This window comes from Saccopteryx bilineata, chromosome 4, assembly GCF_036850765.1.
Source record: "Saccopteryx bilineata isolate mSacBil1 chromosome 4, mSacBil1_pri_phased_curated, whole genome shotgun sequence".
Lineage (NCBI taxonomy): Eukaryota > Metazoa > Chordata > Mammalia > Chiroptera > Emballonuridae > Saccopteryx > Saccopteryx bilineata.
In genome coordinates, this window is record NC_089493.1 from 242,303,331 (window position 1) to 242,321,767 (window position 18,437).

General features: G+C 42.0%; 2 protein-coding genes across 4 annotated transcripts in view; both read right to left on the reverse strand.

The window, feature by feature from the left end:
* The window catches only part of LOC136334176 (uncharacterized), a 399,355-nt gene that overhangs the window by 370,190 nt on the left and 10,728 nt on the right, over positions 1-18,437 (reverse strand). The window lies entirely within an intron of this gene.
* MCC (MCC regulator of WNT signaling pathway) overlaps positions 1-18,437 on the reverse strand; it is a 550,138-nt gene that overhangs the window by 141,589 nt on the left and 390,112 nt on the right. For all 3 annotated transcript variants that reach the window (XM_066274073.1, XM_066274074.1, XM_066274075.1), the window contains one exon: positions 10,202-10,315. In XM_066274073.1, the coding sequence (XP_066130170.1) occupies positions 10,202-10,315 (114 nt within the window). The remainder of the gene's footprint in view (positions 1-10,201; positions 10,316-18,437) is intronic.

Below are 18,437 nucleotides of genomic sequence, written 5' to 3' on the forward strand. Positions count from 1 at the left end.
CTCCACTTAATACAACAGATTTTTACTTATTATTTTTATTTTTTCTTCTTTATTATTCTTTTTTGGTCCTTTTTTCTGGTTCCCTCTTATCCCTCTCATTATATCTCTTAGTTGACCATCACTTACAAGCAAATCATCTTATGCTTGTCTAAGATTTTCTTCCCTTTTTTTTTTTTTTTTTTTTTGCATTTAGTAGGTCCCTACTCCCTTTTTTTTTTGCCCCTTGATCTCTTCACCCCAAATCAGGCCCTCCATTATAGGCACGATATTTCCCTGAGGAGGGGAGAGGAGGGAAAGAAAAGAGAGAAAAAAAGGGGGAAATAATAAATTATTACTGTTTTTTTTTGTGGGGTGTTTTACCCTTTTTTTTTTTTTTTCTTTTTACTCTTTATTAATTCTAATTAGTGCTATCAATAAGACCACCCTCAGATGCCGATAAGAAAGAGGAAATCGAATATTATGGATACAAAAGAAAGAGAGGTAACACAAATAGATGTGGAAAAATCTATGGAGAAAAGACTTAACATATTGGAAGCCTTGGAGCTAAATGACAGAGAATTTAAAATAGAAATCTTAAAAATACTCAGAGATATACAAGAAAACACAGAAAGGCAATTTAGGGAGATCAGAAAACAACTCAATGAACACAAAGAATATATTACCAAGGAAATTGAAACTATAAAAACAAATCAAACAGAAATGAAAAACTCAATTCATAAGCTGAAAAACGAGGTAACAAGCTTAGCTAACAGAACAGCCCAGATTGAAAATAGGATTAGTGAAATAGAAGACAAACAACTTGAGGCACAACAGAGAGAAGAAGAAAGAGACTCAAAAATAATAAAAAATGAGAAAGCCCTACAGGAATTGTCTGACTCCATCAGAAAGAATAACATAAGAATAATAGGTATATCAGAGGGAGAAGAGAAAGAAAATGGAATGGAGAATATACTCAAACAAATAATAGACGAGAACGTCCCAAGCCTGTGGAAGGAACTAAAGCCTCAAATTCAAGAAGTAAACAGAACTCCGAGTTTTCTTAACCCCAACAAACCCACTCCAAGGCACATCATAATAAAGATGACACAAACCAATGACAAAGAAAAAATTCTCAAGGCAGCCAGGGAAAAGAAGAGTACAACATATAAAGGAAGGCCTATTAGATTATCATCAGATTTCTCAGCAGAAACTCTACAAGCTAGAAGAGAGTGGACCCCAATATTTAAAGCCCTGAAAGAGAGGAACTTTCAGCCAAGAATACTATACCCATCAAAGCTATCCTTCAAGTATGAAGGAGATATAAAAACATTCACAAATACAGAAAAGATGAGAGAATTTATCAACAGAAAGCCCCCACTCCAGGAAATACTAAAGGGGGTTTTCCAACCAGATTCAAAGAACAAAAGAAAACAACACCACAAGTAACAGCTCCACCAAGAACACAATAAAACCAAACTTAAACTGTGACAACAAAGGAAAAAAAAGGGGGGAGAGGATGGAGATTAACAGTAGCAAAGGATGATGAAGTGCAGAAATACTTATAAGATAGGGTACTACAATGAATATGGTAGGTACCCTTTTCATTACTTAATGGTAACCACCCTTAAAAAAACCACCACAAAAACACTTGACTTAAAAAAGGTAGCAACAGAGGAAAGAAGTATGGAACACAAACAAACAAAAACAAATGATAGAAAAACAAAAGAGAAGAATTAAACTAGATACAAAACTAACAGAAAGCAATTTATAAAATGGCAGTAGGGAACCCACAAGTGTCAATAATTACACTAAATGTAAATGGATTAAACTTACCAATAAAAAGACACAGAGTAGCAGAATGGATTAAAAAAGAAAATCCAACTATATGCTGCCTACAAGAAAAACATCTAAGCAACAAGGATAAAAACAAATTCAAAGTGAAAGGCTGGAAAACAATACTCCAAGCAAACAACACCCAAAAAAAAGCAGGCGTAGCAATACTCATATCTAATAATGCTGACTACAAGACAGAAAAAGTACTCAGAGACAAAAATGGTCATTTCATAATGATTAAGGGGAAGTTGAATCAAGAAGACATAACAATCCTTAATATATATGCACCAAACCAAGGAGCACCAAAATATATAAGACAGCTACTTATTGACCTTAAAACAAAAACTAACAAAAATACAATCATACTTGGAGACCTCAATACACCGCTGACGGCTCTAGATCGGTCATCCAAACAGAGAATCAATAAAGATATAGTGGCCTTAAACGAAATACTAGAACACCTGGATATGATAGACATCTACAGGACACTTCATCCCAAAGCGACAGAGTATACATTTTTCTCTAGTGTACATGGAACATTCTCAAGAATTGACCATATGTTGGGCCACAAAGACAATATCAGCAAATTTAGAAAAATTGAAATTGTACCAAGCATATTTTCTGATCATAAAGCCTTGAAACTAGAATTCAACTGCAAAAAAGAGGGGGAAAAACCCACAAAAATGTGGAAACTAAACAACATACTTCTAAAAAATGAATGGGTCAAAGAAGAAATAAGCGCAGAGATAAAAAGATATATACAGACAAATGAAAATGAAAATACGACATATCAGAATCTCTGGGATGCAGCAAAAGCAGTAATAAGAGGAAAGTTCATATCACTTCAGGCCTATATGAACAAACAAGAGAGAGCCGAAGTAAACCACTTAACTTCACACCTTAAGGAACTAGAAAAAGAAGAACAAAGACAACCCAAAACCAGCCGAAGAAAGGAGATAATAAAAATCAGAGCAGAAATAAATGAAATAGAGAACAGAAAAACTATAGAAAAAATCAATAAAACAAGGAGCTGGTTCTTTGAAAAGATCAACAAAATTGACAAACCCTTGGCAAGACTCACCAAGGAAAAAAGACACAGGACTCAAATAAATAAAATCCAAAATGAAAGAGGAGAGATCACCACAGACATCATAGATATACAAAGAATTATTGTAGAATACTATGAAAAATTATATGCCACCAAATACAACAATCTAGAAGAAATGGATAAATTCCTAGAACAATACAACCTTCCTAGACTGAGTCATGAAGAAGCAGAAAGCCTAAACAGACCAATCAGCAGGGAGGAAATAGAAAAAATTATTAAAAATCTCCCCAAAAATAAAAGTCCAGGCCCAGACGGTTATACTAGTGAATTCTATCAAACATTCAAAGAAGACTTGGTTCCTATTCTACTCAAAGTCTTCCAAAAAATTGAAGAAGAAGCAATACTTCCAAACACATTTTATGAGGCCAACATAACCCTCATACCAAAACCAGGCAAGGATGGCACAAAGAAAGAAAACTACAGACCAATATCTCTAATGAATACAGATGCTAAAATACTAAACAAAATACTGGCAAACTGAATACAACAACATATTAAAAAAATAATACATCATGATCAAGTGGGATTCATCCCAGAATCTCAGGGATGGTTCAACATACGCAAAACGGTTAACGTAATACACCATATCAACAAAACAAAGAACAAAAACCACATGATCTTATCAATAGATGCAGAAAAGGCTTTTGATAAAATACAACACAATTTTATGTTTAAGACTCTCAACAAAATGGGTATAGAAGGAAAATATCTCAACATGATAAAGGCCATATATGATAAACCATCAGCCAACATCCTATTAAACGGCATAAAACTGAGGACTTTCTACCTTAAATCAGGAACAAGACAGGGTTGTCCACTCTCTCCACTCTTATTCAACGTGGTGCTAGAAGTTCTGGCCAGAGCAATCAGACAAGACAAAGAAATAAAAGGCATCCATATCGGAAAAGAAGAAGTAAAGCTATCACTTTTTGCTGATGATATGATCCTATACATCGAAAACCTGAAGGACTCCACAAAAAGATTATTAGAAACAATAAACCAATACAGTAAGGTCGCAGGATACAAAATTAACATACAAAAGTCCATAGCCTTTCTATATGCCAACAATCAAATATTAGAAAACGAACTCAAAAAAATAATCCCCTTCACGATTGCAACAAAAAAAATAAAATACCTAGGAATAAACATAACAAAGAACGTAAAGGACCTATATAATGAAAATTACAAAGCATTGTTAAGGGAAATCGAAAAAGATACAATGAGATGGAAAAATATTCCTTGTTTTTTGATAGGAAGAATAAATATAATCAAAATGGCCATATTACCCAAAGCAATATACAAATTTAATGCAATTCCCATCAAAATCCCTATGAGATTTTTTAAAGAAATGGAACAAAAAATCATCAGATTTATATGGAACTATAAAAAACCCCGAATAGCCAAAACAATCCTAAGGAAAAAGAATGAAGCTGGGGGCATTACAATACCTGACTTTAAACTATATTATAGGGCCACGATAATCAAAACAGCATGGTATTGGCAGAAAAATAGACACTCAGACCAATGGAACAGAATAGAAAGCCCAGAAATAAAACCACATATATATGGTCAAATAATCTTTGATAAAGGGGCCAACAACACACAATGGAGAAAAGAAAGCCTCTTCAACAAATGGTGTTGGGAAAACTGGAAAGCCACATGCAAAAGAATGAAACTCGACTATAGCCTGTCCCCGTGTACTAAAATTAATTCAAAATGGATCAAAGACCTAAATATAAGACCTGAAACAATAAAGTACATAGAAGAAGACATAGGTACTAAAATCATGGACCTGGGTTTTAAAGAACATTTTATGAACTTGACTCCAATGGCAAGAGAAGTGAAGGCAAAGATAAATGAATGGGACTACATCAGAATTAAAAGTTTTTGCTCAGCAAGAGAAACTGATATCAAAATAAACAGACAGCCAACTATATGGGAACTGATATTTTCAAACGACAGCTCAGATAAGGGCCTAATATCCAAAATTTACAAAGAACTCATAAAACTCAACAACAAACAAACAAACAATCCAATAAAAAAATGGGAAGAGGACATGAACAAACACTTCTCCCAGGAAGAGATACAAATGGCCAACAGATATATGAAAAGATGCTCAGCTTCATTAGTTATTAGAGAAATGCAAATCAAAACTACAATGAGATACCACCTCACTCCTGTTAGATTAGCTATTATCAACAAGACGGGTAATAGCAAATGTTGGAGAGGCTGTGGAGAAAAAGGAACCCTCATTCACTGTTGGTGGGACTGTAAAGTAGTACAACCATTATGGAGGAAAGTATGGTGGTTCCTCAAAAAACTGCAAATAGAACTACCTTATGACCCAGCAATCCCTCTACTGGGTATATACCCCAAAACCTCAGAAACATTGATACGTGAAGACACATGTAGCCCCATGTTCATTGCAGCACTGTTCACAGTGGCCAGGACATGGAAACAACCAAAAAGCCCTTCAATAGAAGACTGGATAAAGAAGATGTGGCACATATACACTATGGAATACTACTCAGCCATAAGAAATGATGACATCAGATCACTTACAGCAAAATGGTGGGATCTTGATAACATTATAAGGAGTGAAATAAGTAAATCAGAAAAAACAAGAACTACATGATTCCATACATTGGTGGAACATAAAAATGAGACTAAGAGACATGGACAAGAGTGTGGTGGTTACCAAGGGTGGGGGGGGAGGGAGGACATGGGAGGGAGGGAGGGAGAGAGTTAGGGGGAGGGGGAGGGGCACAGAGAACTAGATAGAGGGTGACGGAGGACAATCTGACTTTGGGCGAGGGGTTTGCAACATAATTTGATGACAAAATAACCTAGACATGTTTTCTTTGAATATATGTACCCTGATTTATTAATGTCATCCCATTACCATTAATAAAAATTTATTAAAAAAAAAGAAAGAAAGCACACTGCCCATTTCATCTTCACAACAGAAGGCTCAGCGCTACAAACTTGAAAAGAAAAAAAAAAAAAGAAGCTATTTTAAACTCTGCCTCCTAAAGTTCAAGGAAACTATTTTTCACATAAAAATGAAAAACAAAAGCATTGATGCCACATTCCATACACAAAATAGAAGAAAGAAGAAGGAAAAGAGCAGAATAACATCCCTTATAAGCCACGCCACGAAACGGAGAAGGGGAGCCCAAACAATACCTCACTATTTCAAAATAAGTTAAAAGACTTTCAGGAAATAAAATGACATAAGAAACAAAAGAACATAATTTAGAATTAGAAAACCTCAGAAGGTAAGAGAAAACAGAAAAAGACAGACAATAATGCATTACAGAAATAAAGATTAAAGTAGGAGGCGCACAAGTGGAAGAGATAAGGCCCCAAGAGAAACAAGGTGAGAAAGGAAGAACAAGGTAAAAGGGAGTGATAGAAAGGGTTTGAAATACTGACAGATACTGAAGACAGGCAAAGAAAACCTAACATACAAGTAACAAGCATCCTTGAAGAAAAATCAAAGCAAGGGAATTGAACTAATATTCAATACTAGAATTAAAAAAAACCAACAACACACCTTTCCTGCAATTGAAAACATTGATTTTAAACTATAATCAAAACAATACACAGCAAATCTGAGAATATCAAACCAGAATGACTGTTACTATAGTATAATGAATGTATTTTATTTATTTATTAAAAAAAAAAATTTTTTTTTTAATTTAGTCACAGTGACAGAGAGAGTCAGAGAGACGGACAGACAGACAGGAAGGGAGAGAGATGAGAAGCATCAATTCTTTGTTGCAGCACCTTAGTTGTTCGTTGATTGATTTCTCATATGTGCCTTGACTGGGGGTAGGGGGTGAGATGGCTACAGCAGACTGAGTGACCCCTTGCTCGAGCCAGCGACCTTGGGCTCAAGGTGGTGAGCTTTGCTCAAACCAGATGAGCCCACGCTCAAGCTGGCGACCTTGGGGTCTCGAACCTGGGTCCTCCACATCCCAGTCCGCCACTCTGTCCACTACGCCACCGCCTGGTCAGGCTGTATTTTATTTTTTTAAAAAGGAAACAAAAATAATGATAAAAACATCTAGAATAAGTGTCTTTTGAGGGAAAAGAAAATTGTGTTATTATTAGACTTTGAGAGCATACTCTCTGCCAAAAGAAATAAACATATTCAGGTAAAAAAAAAAAATGAATCAAGGGTTTTATATCCAGCAAAAAAGCTTTTCAAGTATGAAGGGCACAGGCACACTGTTATTACATAAGCAAGAACTTGGAGAAGATTATTTCACTGAGTCCTTCCTGAGGAATCTAAAAACAGAAGAGTGACATCAACATAAGGACCATGGTAAACATTAAACATGTAGTTACTTGTGAAGACTAAAAGGGAGAAAGTATAAGATTCAATGGCTATATGGTCAGGCCGTGTACATATAGTATTGCTGCAAATTATTGGGGAAACGAGGAAAGCATGATGAAAAAACAATTTTTAAGATTCTCAACAATTATATTTGTATGGTAGTGTTAATATTATCCTGAGACTGTTTGTATATAATATGGAATAAAACAAATGAATAATTACAAAATATTCCAATTCAATCATCCTCTGTAACCTTAAGAACTAGGATTCTTAATATAAAAAGAAAAACTATACAGATAAAACACAGAAGAAGTTGAGTAAAAGTACCCTGTAGCCATCTCTGAGTAACTCAGCAAGGATGGTACCAAGGCTTGGTGTGGGGCTGCCGGATTCTCAACACGAGAAGCCAGGGTAAGGCAGGACGGAATTAGCTTTTACCTTTGGAAAACATAAAAGTTGAATAGGGAAAATTACTTTATTTTTTTTAATGTTTACTTTATTTATTTGAAAGAGAGACAGGAACATCAACCCATTCTTGTCTGTGCCCTGACCAGGGATCAAACCAGCAACCTCTGTGCTTCCGGATGATGCTCTAACCAACTGAACCATCCTGACAGGGCTGGGCAATTCATAGATTTTTTGCAATTTAAATAGGAGCAATTAGTATAATTCCTATGGTATTTCCTCTTAAAATTATGCCCAAACTGTGGTGGCACAGTGGATAGAGAGAGCATCAACCTGGAATGCTGAGGTCACTGGTTCGAAACCCCAGGATTATCTAGTCAAGGCACATATGAGAAGCAACTACTATGAGTTGATGCTTCCTGCGCCTCTCCCCCTGCTTCTGTCTCTCTCTCTCTCTCTCTCTCAAATCAGAAATAAAATCTTTAAAAAATAAAAAAAAGAAAGAGAAAAAGCTTTTACATACATATGTAGGTAGATAAATAATTTTCTAGTTGTCTATAAAAACAATGACCAACCTAGAAGCAATAGCACACTTAGCACCCAGATTGTGGTCTTCAAATAACATTTTTTTCTCAGTGAAACCAGGGCAATTTGGAGAATGACTATTTCCAGGTTTGGACACAAAAATGTAGTAGGTGAGTCAACTATAAGGCTCATATCAAAAGACTCAGAAGTCATCCTGAAGAGGTTCTTATTGGCCAAAGATACTCTAATTTGAGTTTCTACAAGGAAAATAATTACAATTAATTGCAAACCAATATGTTTAAATACATAAATTCAAGAAATAGTTAAAAAATAATAAAAAAGTACAGACTGACCAGGTGGTGGTGCAGTGGATAGAGTGCTGGCCTGGGATGCAGAAGAAACTTCAGGCCAGGTTTGAAACTTCAAGGTTGCAGGCTTGAGCACAGGCTCATATGGCTTGAACGTGGGCTCACCCGGCTTGAGTGCAGGGTTGCTGGCTCGAGCCTGGGATCATAGACAGATCATAGACATGACCCCAGGGTCACTGAATTGAGCCCAAAGGTCACTGGCTTGAAGCCCAAGGTTGCTGGCTCAAGCAAGGGGTCAATCGCTCTGCTGGAGCCCCCTGGTCAAAGCACATATGAGAAAGCAATCAATGAACAACCAAGATGTCACAATGAAGAATTGATACTTTTTATCTCTCTCCCTCCCTGCCTGCTTGTCCCTATCTGTCCCTCTCTCTCTCTCTCTCTCAAAAAATAAAAAATAAGAAAATAAAGTACTTTCAGAGAATCACAGTAATCAATTCATTATCTTGAAAAATGTTAAATAAATGAAAAGAATGAAGTATTTATTCTGCTTTTCTTGTATGAACTATACCATTGTTTTAACAAATCATAAATGGACACTGTCTCTTGATAGCCATAAATAAGAAAAAATTAGTAACTAAGGAGGAAATGGAAAAAATAAAATATTATGATTTGTAAGTCCTAATCAATCAATGAACTTGGGCACTGAGTATCAATAGCTGCTAACATCACAGAAAGAGAGATAACCAGACATTATGTGCTGCTTAGTGAAAAACAAATACCCTGTAAAGTCACGTCCAAATACCCTGTAAAGTCACGTCAAAGGGTCTGGACATGACTCCAACTCAGCCTCTGGATCCAGCTGCTTATTTGCAGGAAATGCGAGGGACAGAGAAACATGTGGAACTGCACCCTGAGTGTGCAACCGGCAACACCCAGACTGTGGGAAACTATAGGTCAAGTGGACAGGTTTTCACAGATTAATTATAAAGCAAAGAACAGAGGAAAAACCTGTAGTTTAAGAAATTCAAGGACACAGTTGTTAAACGGGTAAGATGAAACTCTATTGTCTACAGACTTCAGTGGGGAACTGTAAAGGCACAGGAAGAGACGACTATAAAAGTCATGGCAGCGGCCACCTTTGTGGGAGGGGACAGTGGGATTGGGATGACTGGCAAATTCTGTATCTTGATCTGGACATTGATTATGACAATGTTTGCTCATAAGCTATACTTTGTTTTGTGGGATGTTCTAGATTTAAGTTTCATCTCAAAATAATTTTTAGAAAAAAGTTCAAAGTGGCCCTGGCAGATTGGCTCAGTGGTGGAGCGTCGGCCTGGTGTGCGGGGGACCCAGGTTCGATTCCCGGCCAGGGCACATAGGAGAGGTGCCCATTTGCTTCTCCGCGCCCCCCCCCCTCCTTCCTCTCTGTCTCTCTCTTCCCCTCCCGCAGCCAAGGCTCCATTGGAGCAAGGATGGCCCAGGCGCTGGGGATGGCTCCTTGGCCTCTGCCCCAGGTGCTAGAGTGGCTCTGGTTGCGGCAGAGCGACGCCCCGGAGGGGCAGAGCATCGCCCCCTGGTGGGCGTGCCGGGTGGATCCCGGTCGGGCACATGCGGGAGTCTGTCTGACTGTCTCCCCGTTTCCAGCTTCAGAAAAAAAAAAGAAAAAAAAAAAGTTCAAAGTCTCTCCAGATCCCTTACCTGTGCCTTGGCCAATTTCTTTTCCAGAAGGTCCCGTTCCCGCTCCGTTTGCTGCAGACGTTTATTAAGCTCCACTATATCTTCCTTTAGCGATGCCAGGGCGGCCAAGTGGAGCTGCAGGTGACAGAAAAACCGCAGCACAAGGTTAGTCCCCTCAGCAGAAACTCATTTCCTTCCTTTCATTCCCTGTAATTAGTGTGTATCACCTCAACCAAGAGGCTCAGGTGTCATTAATCTCAGGGGACAACGGACATAAATCAGGGGTCTTAGAGGAAGCTGGGTTGGATGGCCACCCTAAATGTAATGTGAGAAAACTGTTGTGCGTGGGCAGTGAGGCCTCATTTTGGATGGTCAAATCCGAACAGAGAGCAAAGTTCCGCATTCTACGGGCTTTCCCTGAGTTCTTCAGCATGGATGATAGTAAGGGCTGGTGTGGGGCTGCCTGATTTTAAACATAAGCAGCAAAGATAAGGCAGAACTGAAGTAGCTTTTTCCTTTGGAAAAATATGCACACTGAATACGGCAATTCAATTATTTGCAATTCAGTCACCCGCATTAGCATGTGGCCAGCAGACTGATCAAGGGGCTGAGTTTTAAGGGGGAAAAAAATGGGAGAGCTCATTTCTTCCGATGGCCTCCTCTTCCAGTTGGCCTATTCTTCCTCCTCGTCCCCCAGCCAGATCAGACTGACTGCACCAGCAGGTCCTCTTGGAAGCCAGGGGTCCGGTAAATGATGCTATGAAAAGACCGACCGAGACTCCCATCCAGACAGCTTTCCCTGGCCAACTCTCTCAGGTCAGCTGGAGCTAGAAGGAATATTCTTCACCTGATTAACAAGGGGTAGCATGCGCTTCCAGGATCTTAAGGGCTCAACTTCCAAGTTCTGAACACTGAGCTTCAGCTGCACATACACCCGCCATACACATACATGCCTTCGGGGGCTTTCTGGGGCTTTCGAGGGCCTGGACTAGTCCAATGGACGGGACTAGATCTAAGGTCCATTCAAAACACTAATCCCAGAGCAGTACTACCTTTCAGCCTGGCACTGAGTCACTACATCTTATCTGACAATTCCAGGTGGAGCTCAGACCATTCCCTAGTGCAGGGGTAGTCAACCTTTTTATATCTCCACCCACTTCTGTATCTCTGTTAGTAAAATTTTCTAACCGCCCACTGGTTCCATAGTAATGGTGATTTATAAAGCAGGGAAGTAACTTTACTTGATAAAATTTATAAAGCAGAGTTACAGTAAGTTAAACCATATAATAATAATTACTTACCAAGTACTTTATGTCGGATTTTTGCTAAATTTGGCAGAATAAATCTTTATAAAACAACTTACTACAGTTAAATCTATCTTTTTATTTATACTTTGGTTGCTCTACTACACCCACTATGAAAGCTGGAACACCCACTAGGGGGCGGTAGGGACCAGGTTGACCACCACTGCCCTAGCGGGATTCCACATTACAGCTGGGTGAATGACTAAATCAGAACAAACCCTCCCTCTTTAGAGGTGTTTTTGTAGCTTCTGCCAAGACAGAGTCAAATTAAAGAGCGAGCAAATAAATAAATGTGATCTTTAAAAATGGACACAGTACAGCAGTATGTAATTCAACTTTGAAGATTTTAATTTCAGGTTTAGAAAAATGCTCTTTTCTGCCACGGGCCCCCTCCATGCTGTGTGCTGTTGGCTGGTAGGCTTGGGGTGGGGGGGGGGTGTTGGGAGGGAGGGAGGAGACAGGCAGGGACTGGGCTTTCAAAGCAGTTGTTTATGTTAGACTGTAACAGCAATGAAAACGACTTCACTTAATTGCATCAGGGCTGCAAACCAACAGATCAATGGCCGATTTGAAATCAGGAATGCTTGAAATTTAAAAAAGGAAATGTCAGGCAATCTGGCGGTGTTTGCCTTCTCATGTAGGGCTAGGGCCGCTCAGAAAAGGTCACTATGCGTTTCAGATACAAGGTTTTGTCTGATGAATTCTCAGCACAAATACCACAGTGTTCTCATTGCACAATCTCTTTGAGGCCGTTCTGCTTCCCCTATGGTGGAGAGGGACACAAATTCACTCCCTTAGCAGCTGGGGTGACCCCTCCCTACGAGCTGTCACCCTGAGGATTTTCCTTCAGCGTCAGACACTGTTCCCTGCTGGCACTGGTATGTCGAGTCTCCGAGAAGAGTCTCCACCTCACTTCTGGCGGGAAGGATAAGCACATGGAGAGCTGAAATGTTCCTTAAGAAACAAAGGAGTGAGAATAAGGACCCTAACTGCGCTGGCCTCGTTTCCTCCCTTGTAACAACAGCTTTCCACCTAGTTCTCGGGAAAAGGGTCACCAGGAGGAGCTGGGGAAGAATTAGGGGGAGTGCTGCCAGAGGAGGCTACACACTCCACATCAGCTTCATGCACGGGGCCAGCTGGGGAGACGTGCGAGCGTTAGTCCCATCCCAGGGCACAGCAGAGAGCGGCCAGTGTGGACCACTGCCATTGAGGAGAGCACTGGGCTTGGCGCTGGTGACACTTTCTGCCTTCTTGCTCTCCAGACTGGCAGGGAGATCCACAGGATAAGCACAGAGGGCCAGTCCCTTCACTTTGCTGGATGGAAGGTGCCTGTCCATCAAGTGAGAGTCTTAACCTTCCTTGGGTCACAGATTCCTTAAGAATCTCATAAGTGTGATGGATCCCTCTCCTACAGAAGAGTATAAATTTGGGGTTCACCCATGTGTTCAACCTAATTATGGTGATAACACACTGTGGGCTCAATTCTGAGCCCCAGATTAAGAAACATCTGGACTAGATGCCAGCTCTGTGACGCTGCATTTTGTAGATTGTTTCATGTGTCATAACATAGACGTCTGAGTGAGGAAAAGGCCCTGGTACTTCGTATCTCCCACTCCCACACTGATGGGGGAGCACTGAAACCCTCGCTTCACCAGGGCCTGAGTGCCCTTTCCTCACTACATGGTGTTATATGTGACAGGGATTTTCAGGGTGGCTTTTTTTTGTGTGGATAAAATTTTAATTTAAAATATTTCCCTCTAATTATTAAAAAAAAAAAGAAAGAAAAAGAAAATGCAACAACAACAAAAAAACCCAGAAAGATATTCTAAACTTAGGGTGATGTCTGGGTGATTTCAAACTATTTTTGAGTACTTGCTTTTGTAAAAGAGAACGAGGATTTTGTATTAAGGAAACAACGGAGTTGTGATTGTGCTTTCTGCGCGTGTAAGCTGTAGTATACCAACTATAAAGCGTTATTTTCCTTCCTCACTACATCTTTCTTCCCACCCACCAGCTTTTCTGATAGAAGGTAAACATTTAAATATGAGGTAGAATATACACGCATCCCCAAGATGTTACTGACAAGTACTCAGCAGAAGCCTTAATGCCAGAAGGTGGGAGAAAGTGGGGAAAAGGTTTGCCCGCAAGTCACAGGACATGCTGCTTGGAATCGAGCTGACACCCCGCCCCCATGACTGGGTGGCAATGAGCTCCCACCACAGGGCGCGCTCCACATCGCCTGTGCATTTCAGTTCAGCAGCTCTCCTTGTCCTGCCTGTCAGTAACTCAGTAATCCTCCCTTCTTTTTGGGTCTCACCCCCTCATTCTGCCAGACCTGGTGGTATCTCTGCAAATGCATCAACTAGAGAGTTTGTGGACAACACTACTGGGTAGTGTGAAGGAACCTGTGTAACGTTAAAAGACAGGCATTAAAAAATAAGTATGGAGGTCTTGCTGGGTAATTTTATTATTTTTTAATTCAGTGAGAGGAGGGAGGCAGAGACAGACTCCTGTACGACCTTTGACCAGAATCCACCTGGCATGCCCACTAGGGACCATCTGGGGTGCTGCTACATTGCTCAGCAACCGAGCTCTTCTTAGCACCTGAGGTGGAGGCCATGGAGCCATCCTCAGCGCCCAGGCCAACTCACTCCAATCGACCCATGGCTGTGGGTGTTGGGGGGAGGGGAGGAGAAGTGAGAGGAGTAGGAGAGGTGGAGAAGCAAATGGGTGCTTTTCCTGTGTGCCCTGACAGGAATTGAACTTGAGACATCCACATGCCAGGCTGACACACTACCACTGAGCCAACCAGCCAGGGCCAATTGCTGGGTAATTTTTATAAGAAGTGACAGTGGGTATAAATCTCAGAAAGATAAATTTACCAAAACAACCAAATTGACAAATATCTATAAATAGGAAAATTACATATGTATCATTTGGGGGGTTCTTTTAACTTCTATTCTGATTTCTGAAATGGCCTCCAACTTGAGTCAGAGCGTCAGTCACATGAACTAATAAGTACCATTAGATGAAGATGTTTCACTAACTAAGGGGAAAGAAAATATATGATGTTTGGAGTCTGTCCTAGTCTTTTCCACAATACATTTCTCTCTTCATGCTCAGGAATGAGACCTTGATTTTTTTTTTTTTTTTTTTTTTTTGACAGAGAGAGAGATAGAAAGGGACAGACAGACAGGAAGGGAGAGATGAGAAGCATCAATTCTTCATTATGGCATCTTAGTTGTTCGTTGATTGATTGTTCATTGATTGCTTTCTCATATGTGCCTTGACTGGAGTGGGGAGGCTACAGCAGAGCAAGTGCCAGTGACCCCTTGCTCAAGCCAGCGACCTTGGGCTTCAAGCCAGTGACCATGGGGTCATAATTATGATCCTACGCTCAAGCCAGCGACTCCACACTCAAGCTGGTGAGTCTGTGCTCAAGCCAGCAACCTCGGAGTTTTGAACCTGGGTCCTCCACATCCCAGTCCAACAATCTATCCACTGTGCCACCGCCTGGTCAGGCATAAGACCTTGACTTTTAGCTGGCCAAACTGCAGCTCGGCTACAATGTCCCAGTTCTCAGCTTCCCCTGCAATTGGTGCTTGATGTAGCCATGCGACGAAGTTCAGGCCAAAAAGATGTAAGAAGAACTATTATGTGGGAGTTCTGGGAAAATCTTTTTGAAAGAAGTTCTGCCCTTTTTCTCTCCCTCCATTCCTGGTGCTTTGTACATTAATGTGATACAGAGCTCCAGCAGCCATCTTGCTTCACAAAAATGATGTCTACCTGCTAGGGAGCCGAAAGGTGCCTGATCCCCTAGTAGCTTTGTAGAGCTACCCTGTCACCTCTGACTGGCCATAGCTTTCTGTAGAGCTACCCTGTCACCTCTGACTGGCCATAGCTTTCTGTAGAGCTACCCTGTCACCTCTGACTGGCCATAGCTTTCTGTAGAGCTACCCTGTCACCTCTGACTGGCCATAGCTTTCTGTAGAGCTACCCTGTCACCTCTGACTGGCCCAACTCCAGACTTGTGTAACAGAATAGGAAGAATCAGGCCTCTGTTGTCAAGACCACTATTATCTTGAGGTACTCTGGCAAATGAAGTTGATTTAATCTTAATTTATAAAGAATCAGATAAACCTGGGCTCAATCTCTCTTGGGCCATTTATTGGTGGGTTGTCTTTGGACAGTGTACTGAATCGCTTTGTCACAGGGTTGCCTGAAGGGCAGAATGAGACAGCTTCCAGAGAGGGATCAGCACAGTGTCTGCAATCAGGGAAGCATTCCTCTTTTCCAGCCAAGTTTCAAGTCAACAGCCTCCTCAGCCTAAGGCCCATTAGGGGAGTGAGACGATCACTCGGATGAATAAGTAACACGGTCCGGTCCTGAGAGCACCTTACGACTGGGTGGGTGTCACTCAGGACTGAGAGGCCAGAGCTGCTCTGCGGGGTTGCACTGAAATCCCAAGGCTTATCTTAGGGAGATGACTGGCAAGGCTCCTGATTCTCTGTGAGATTGTAACCGAGGCCTAAGCAGGGTTGGGATGGGACCCTGCCACTTCCAGTACAGATGCAGATCCAGTGCAGAATGATATAAATCCATACATTCCTCATGTCTGGAGATAAAAGGCACTAATTCCCTAGGCTGTTTTCAGCCCTGCTTCACATTTATTTTATGGTGTGCTTCCAAAAGAAACTAGACCACCTGTAAATTTAGCTACGAGATAACTGTCAAAATGGTTGTTATATTTGGATGAAATATAACTTGTCTACTATTTCATTGTTCAAGTGGCTGTAAGGATGACCTCCTTTAGCCTCTGACAGATAAAGCGCCCGGAGGTGCGGAGGACAAGTGAGAAGCTAGCAGAGCCTTTGTGACAGCCTGTCCATTGGTTCCTCCTGTGCCAAGTGGCTAAATGTCACGGTTACACATCAGCCATGAGACACATCCTAAGATGCCTTTTTCAGCCAGCAGCTCAGTGACTCAGATGGGCCTCGAGGAGCACACCGAGTATTCACAGTGACAAGGTTCTTCTCTATCTTGCTCTGCGGGCAATAAAACCAGCGAGCACACGCAGGCCGCACAGCCCTGTGTGCGCGGCCCTCTCTCACGCATCGTTCCCTCAGATCTTCACCCTCGCCCCACAGCTCGGGTCTCTGAGCAGCGCTGATCCCCAGGTCGCCGAGGGACGAGCTCTTTTCCCCAGGACCACAGTGGGTGAGGGGGGTCCAGGACCTGAGTCCAGGCTGCTGCACTCTCAAGTCCACCATTTTGCTTATCTTTCTGAGACTCAGATCTGCTTTTTAACAGCACTCTCTTCAATGGGACCACTGGCTTCCACAGCCACACCCCAGACAGAGGAATGAGTTCATCCCGAGTCTCCATTGAGACGGGTCCCGCGGGGCACCAACAAGGCGGCTGCTGAGCCAGCCTTACCCGCTCTCTCGGCAGGCAGGTTCATCCGGGGCAAACTCGGTTCGTTCTCCTTCCTTCTCCTTTACTCCATCTGGCTACCTGAATGGCGCTCCTGTAGGCTCTGCCACTCTGCCGGGTACCTCTGTTGCCCTCCCATTCTGTCCTGACTGAGCCACTTGCCCTCCAGGTATAATGGGTATAGTTTTTCTCATGTTAGAATGATGCCATGGGCAGTGCCAACTTCTTTCACCTAGTGAACTGTTCTCTTTGTTAAAGGGGAAGAAACAAATGCAACTAAACTTGACCAAACACGTACTCTTCGCAGGTACAACGCTAAGTGCGCTCTATTCTTTAATCCAATCAGCTGAAGAGGGGCTGGAACTCAGCTCAGTGTGTATTTGGGAGAAAGGCAGTGTCACAACCCCAGTGCCAGCCTCGGGAATATTTTGAGAATTCTAGTCAACCTGATAGTAATAGTAAAAATCACAATGTTAGTATTTACCATTTGCTTAATGTTTAAAGGGTACCAGCTGCTTGGGCCAAGCCTATTACATGCGGTACAGCACTTAATCCTCACCACAACGTTGTAAGACAGGTATTATTACCTCCTTCTGACAATGAGGAAACGGTGGCCCAAAGGAGGAACAGGAAATCAGCCCAAGAGCAGAAAACTAATCAAAAGCAGAATAAATATTAACACACAGCTACTCTGTGCTCTGATCTTCTGTGCTGCGCGCTCACTAGCACCTGCAACTCAACATGCCACTGCTCCCCCTTGCTTGTGGGACGCGCGCGCGCGCGTGTGTGTGTGTGTGTGTGTGTGTGTGTGCGCGCGCGCGGGCATGCATGTGGGTGGGCGTGGAGTGGGCGGTCGGCTGTGTGCATCGGCGGGCGGAGGCATGGGGAAGGGCAGGGAGCAGCCGGAGGCGGCAGGGCAAGCCCTCTGCAGCAGCGACGACGCTTGGGGCTGGAACTCAGCTCAGTGTGTATTGGGGGGGGTTCTCTTTAATTTTCTGTGCTTTTTCATTCTTTTGAGAAGGGTTTATTCCAAATGGCCCCACTCTTGAGTTCTGTGTTTGGGGCTTTGCGGAGTTTATTTGCCCACTGGTCTCAGAAAGGAACCGTGGATGCTCACCCCCGAAGGAAGCTTTGCTGTACAGAACTGATCAGTCAAGATCTCTTCCTTGAAATGGAAAGCACACTCAGAATCGCACACAATCTTATCACTGGCGGGGGAATTGGAGAATGTCTAGTCCAGTTCCCTTCCTGTAAAGACATGAAACAGACCCAGAGAAACAAAGCTCATCAAATTCCGATTTCCTCTCTCCCTGTCCAGAGGCCTCTACTCTCCCACAAGGCAATCCAGCAGCTCCTGGGCAGTGAAACGTGTACGTCCCAGCCCCGGCCTTGGAAACAGCAGAAGACATCTGTACACCAGAAAACAGCCTCCTTCAGCTTCCTTGCCAAGACTCCCTACACCCCAGGGGCTCTAATTCAGATACATAAAGAACAAAAATCCCTGGCAAAAGGGTAGCGGT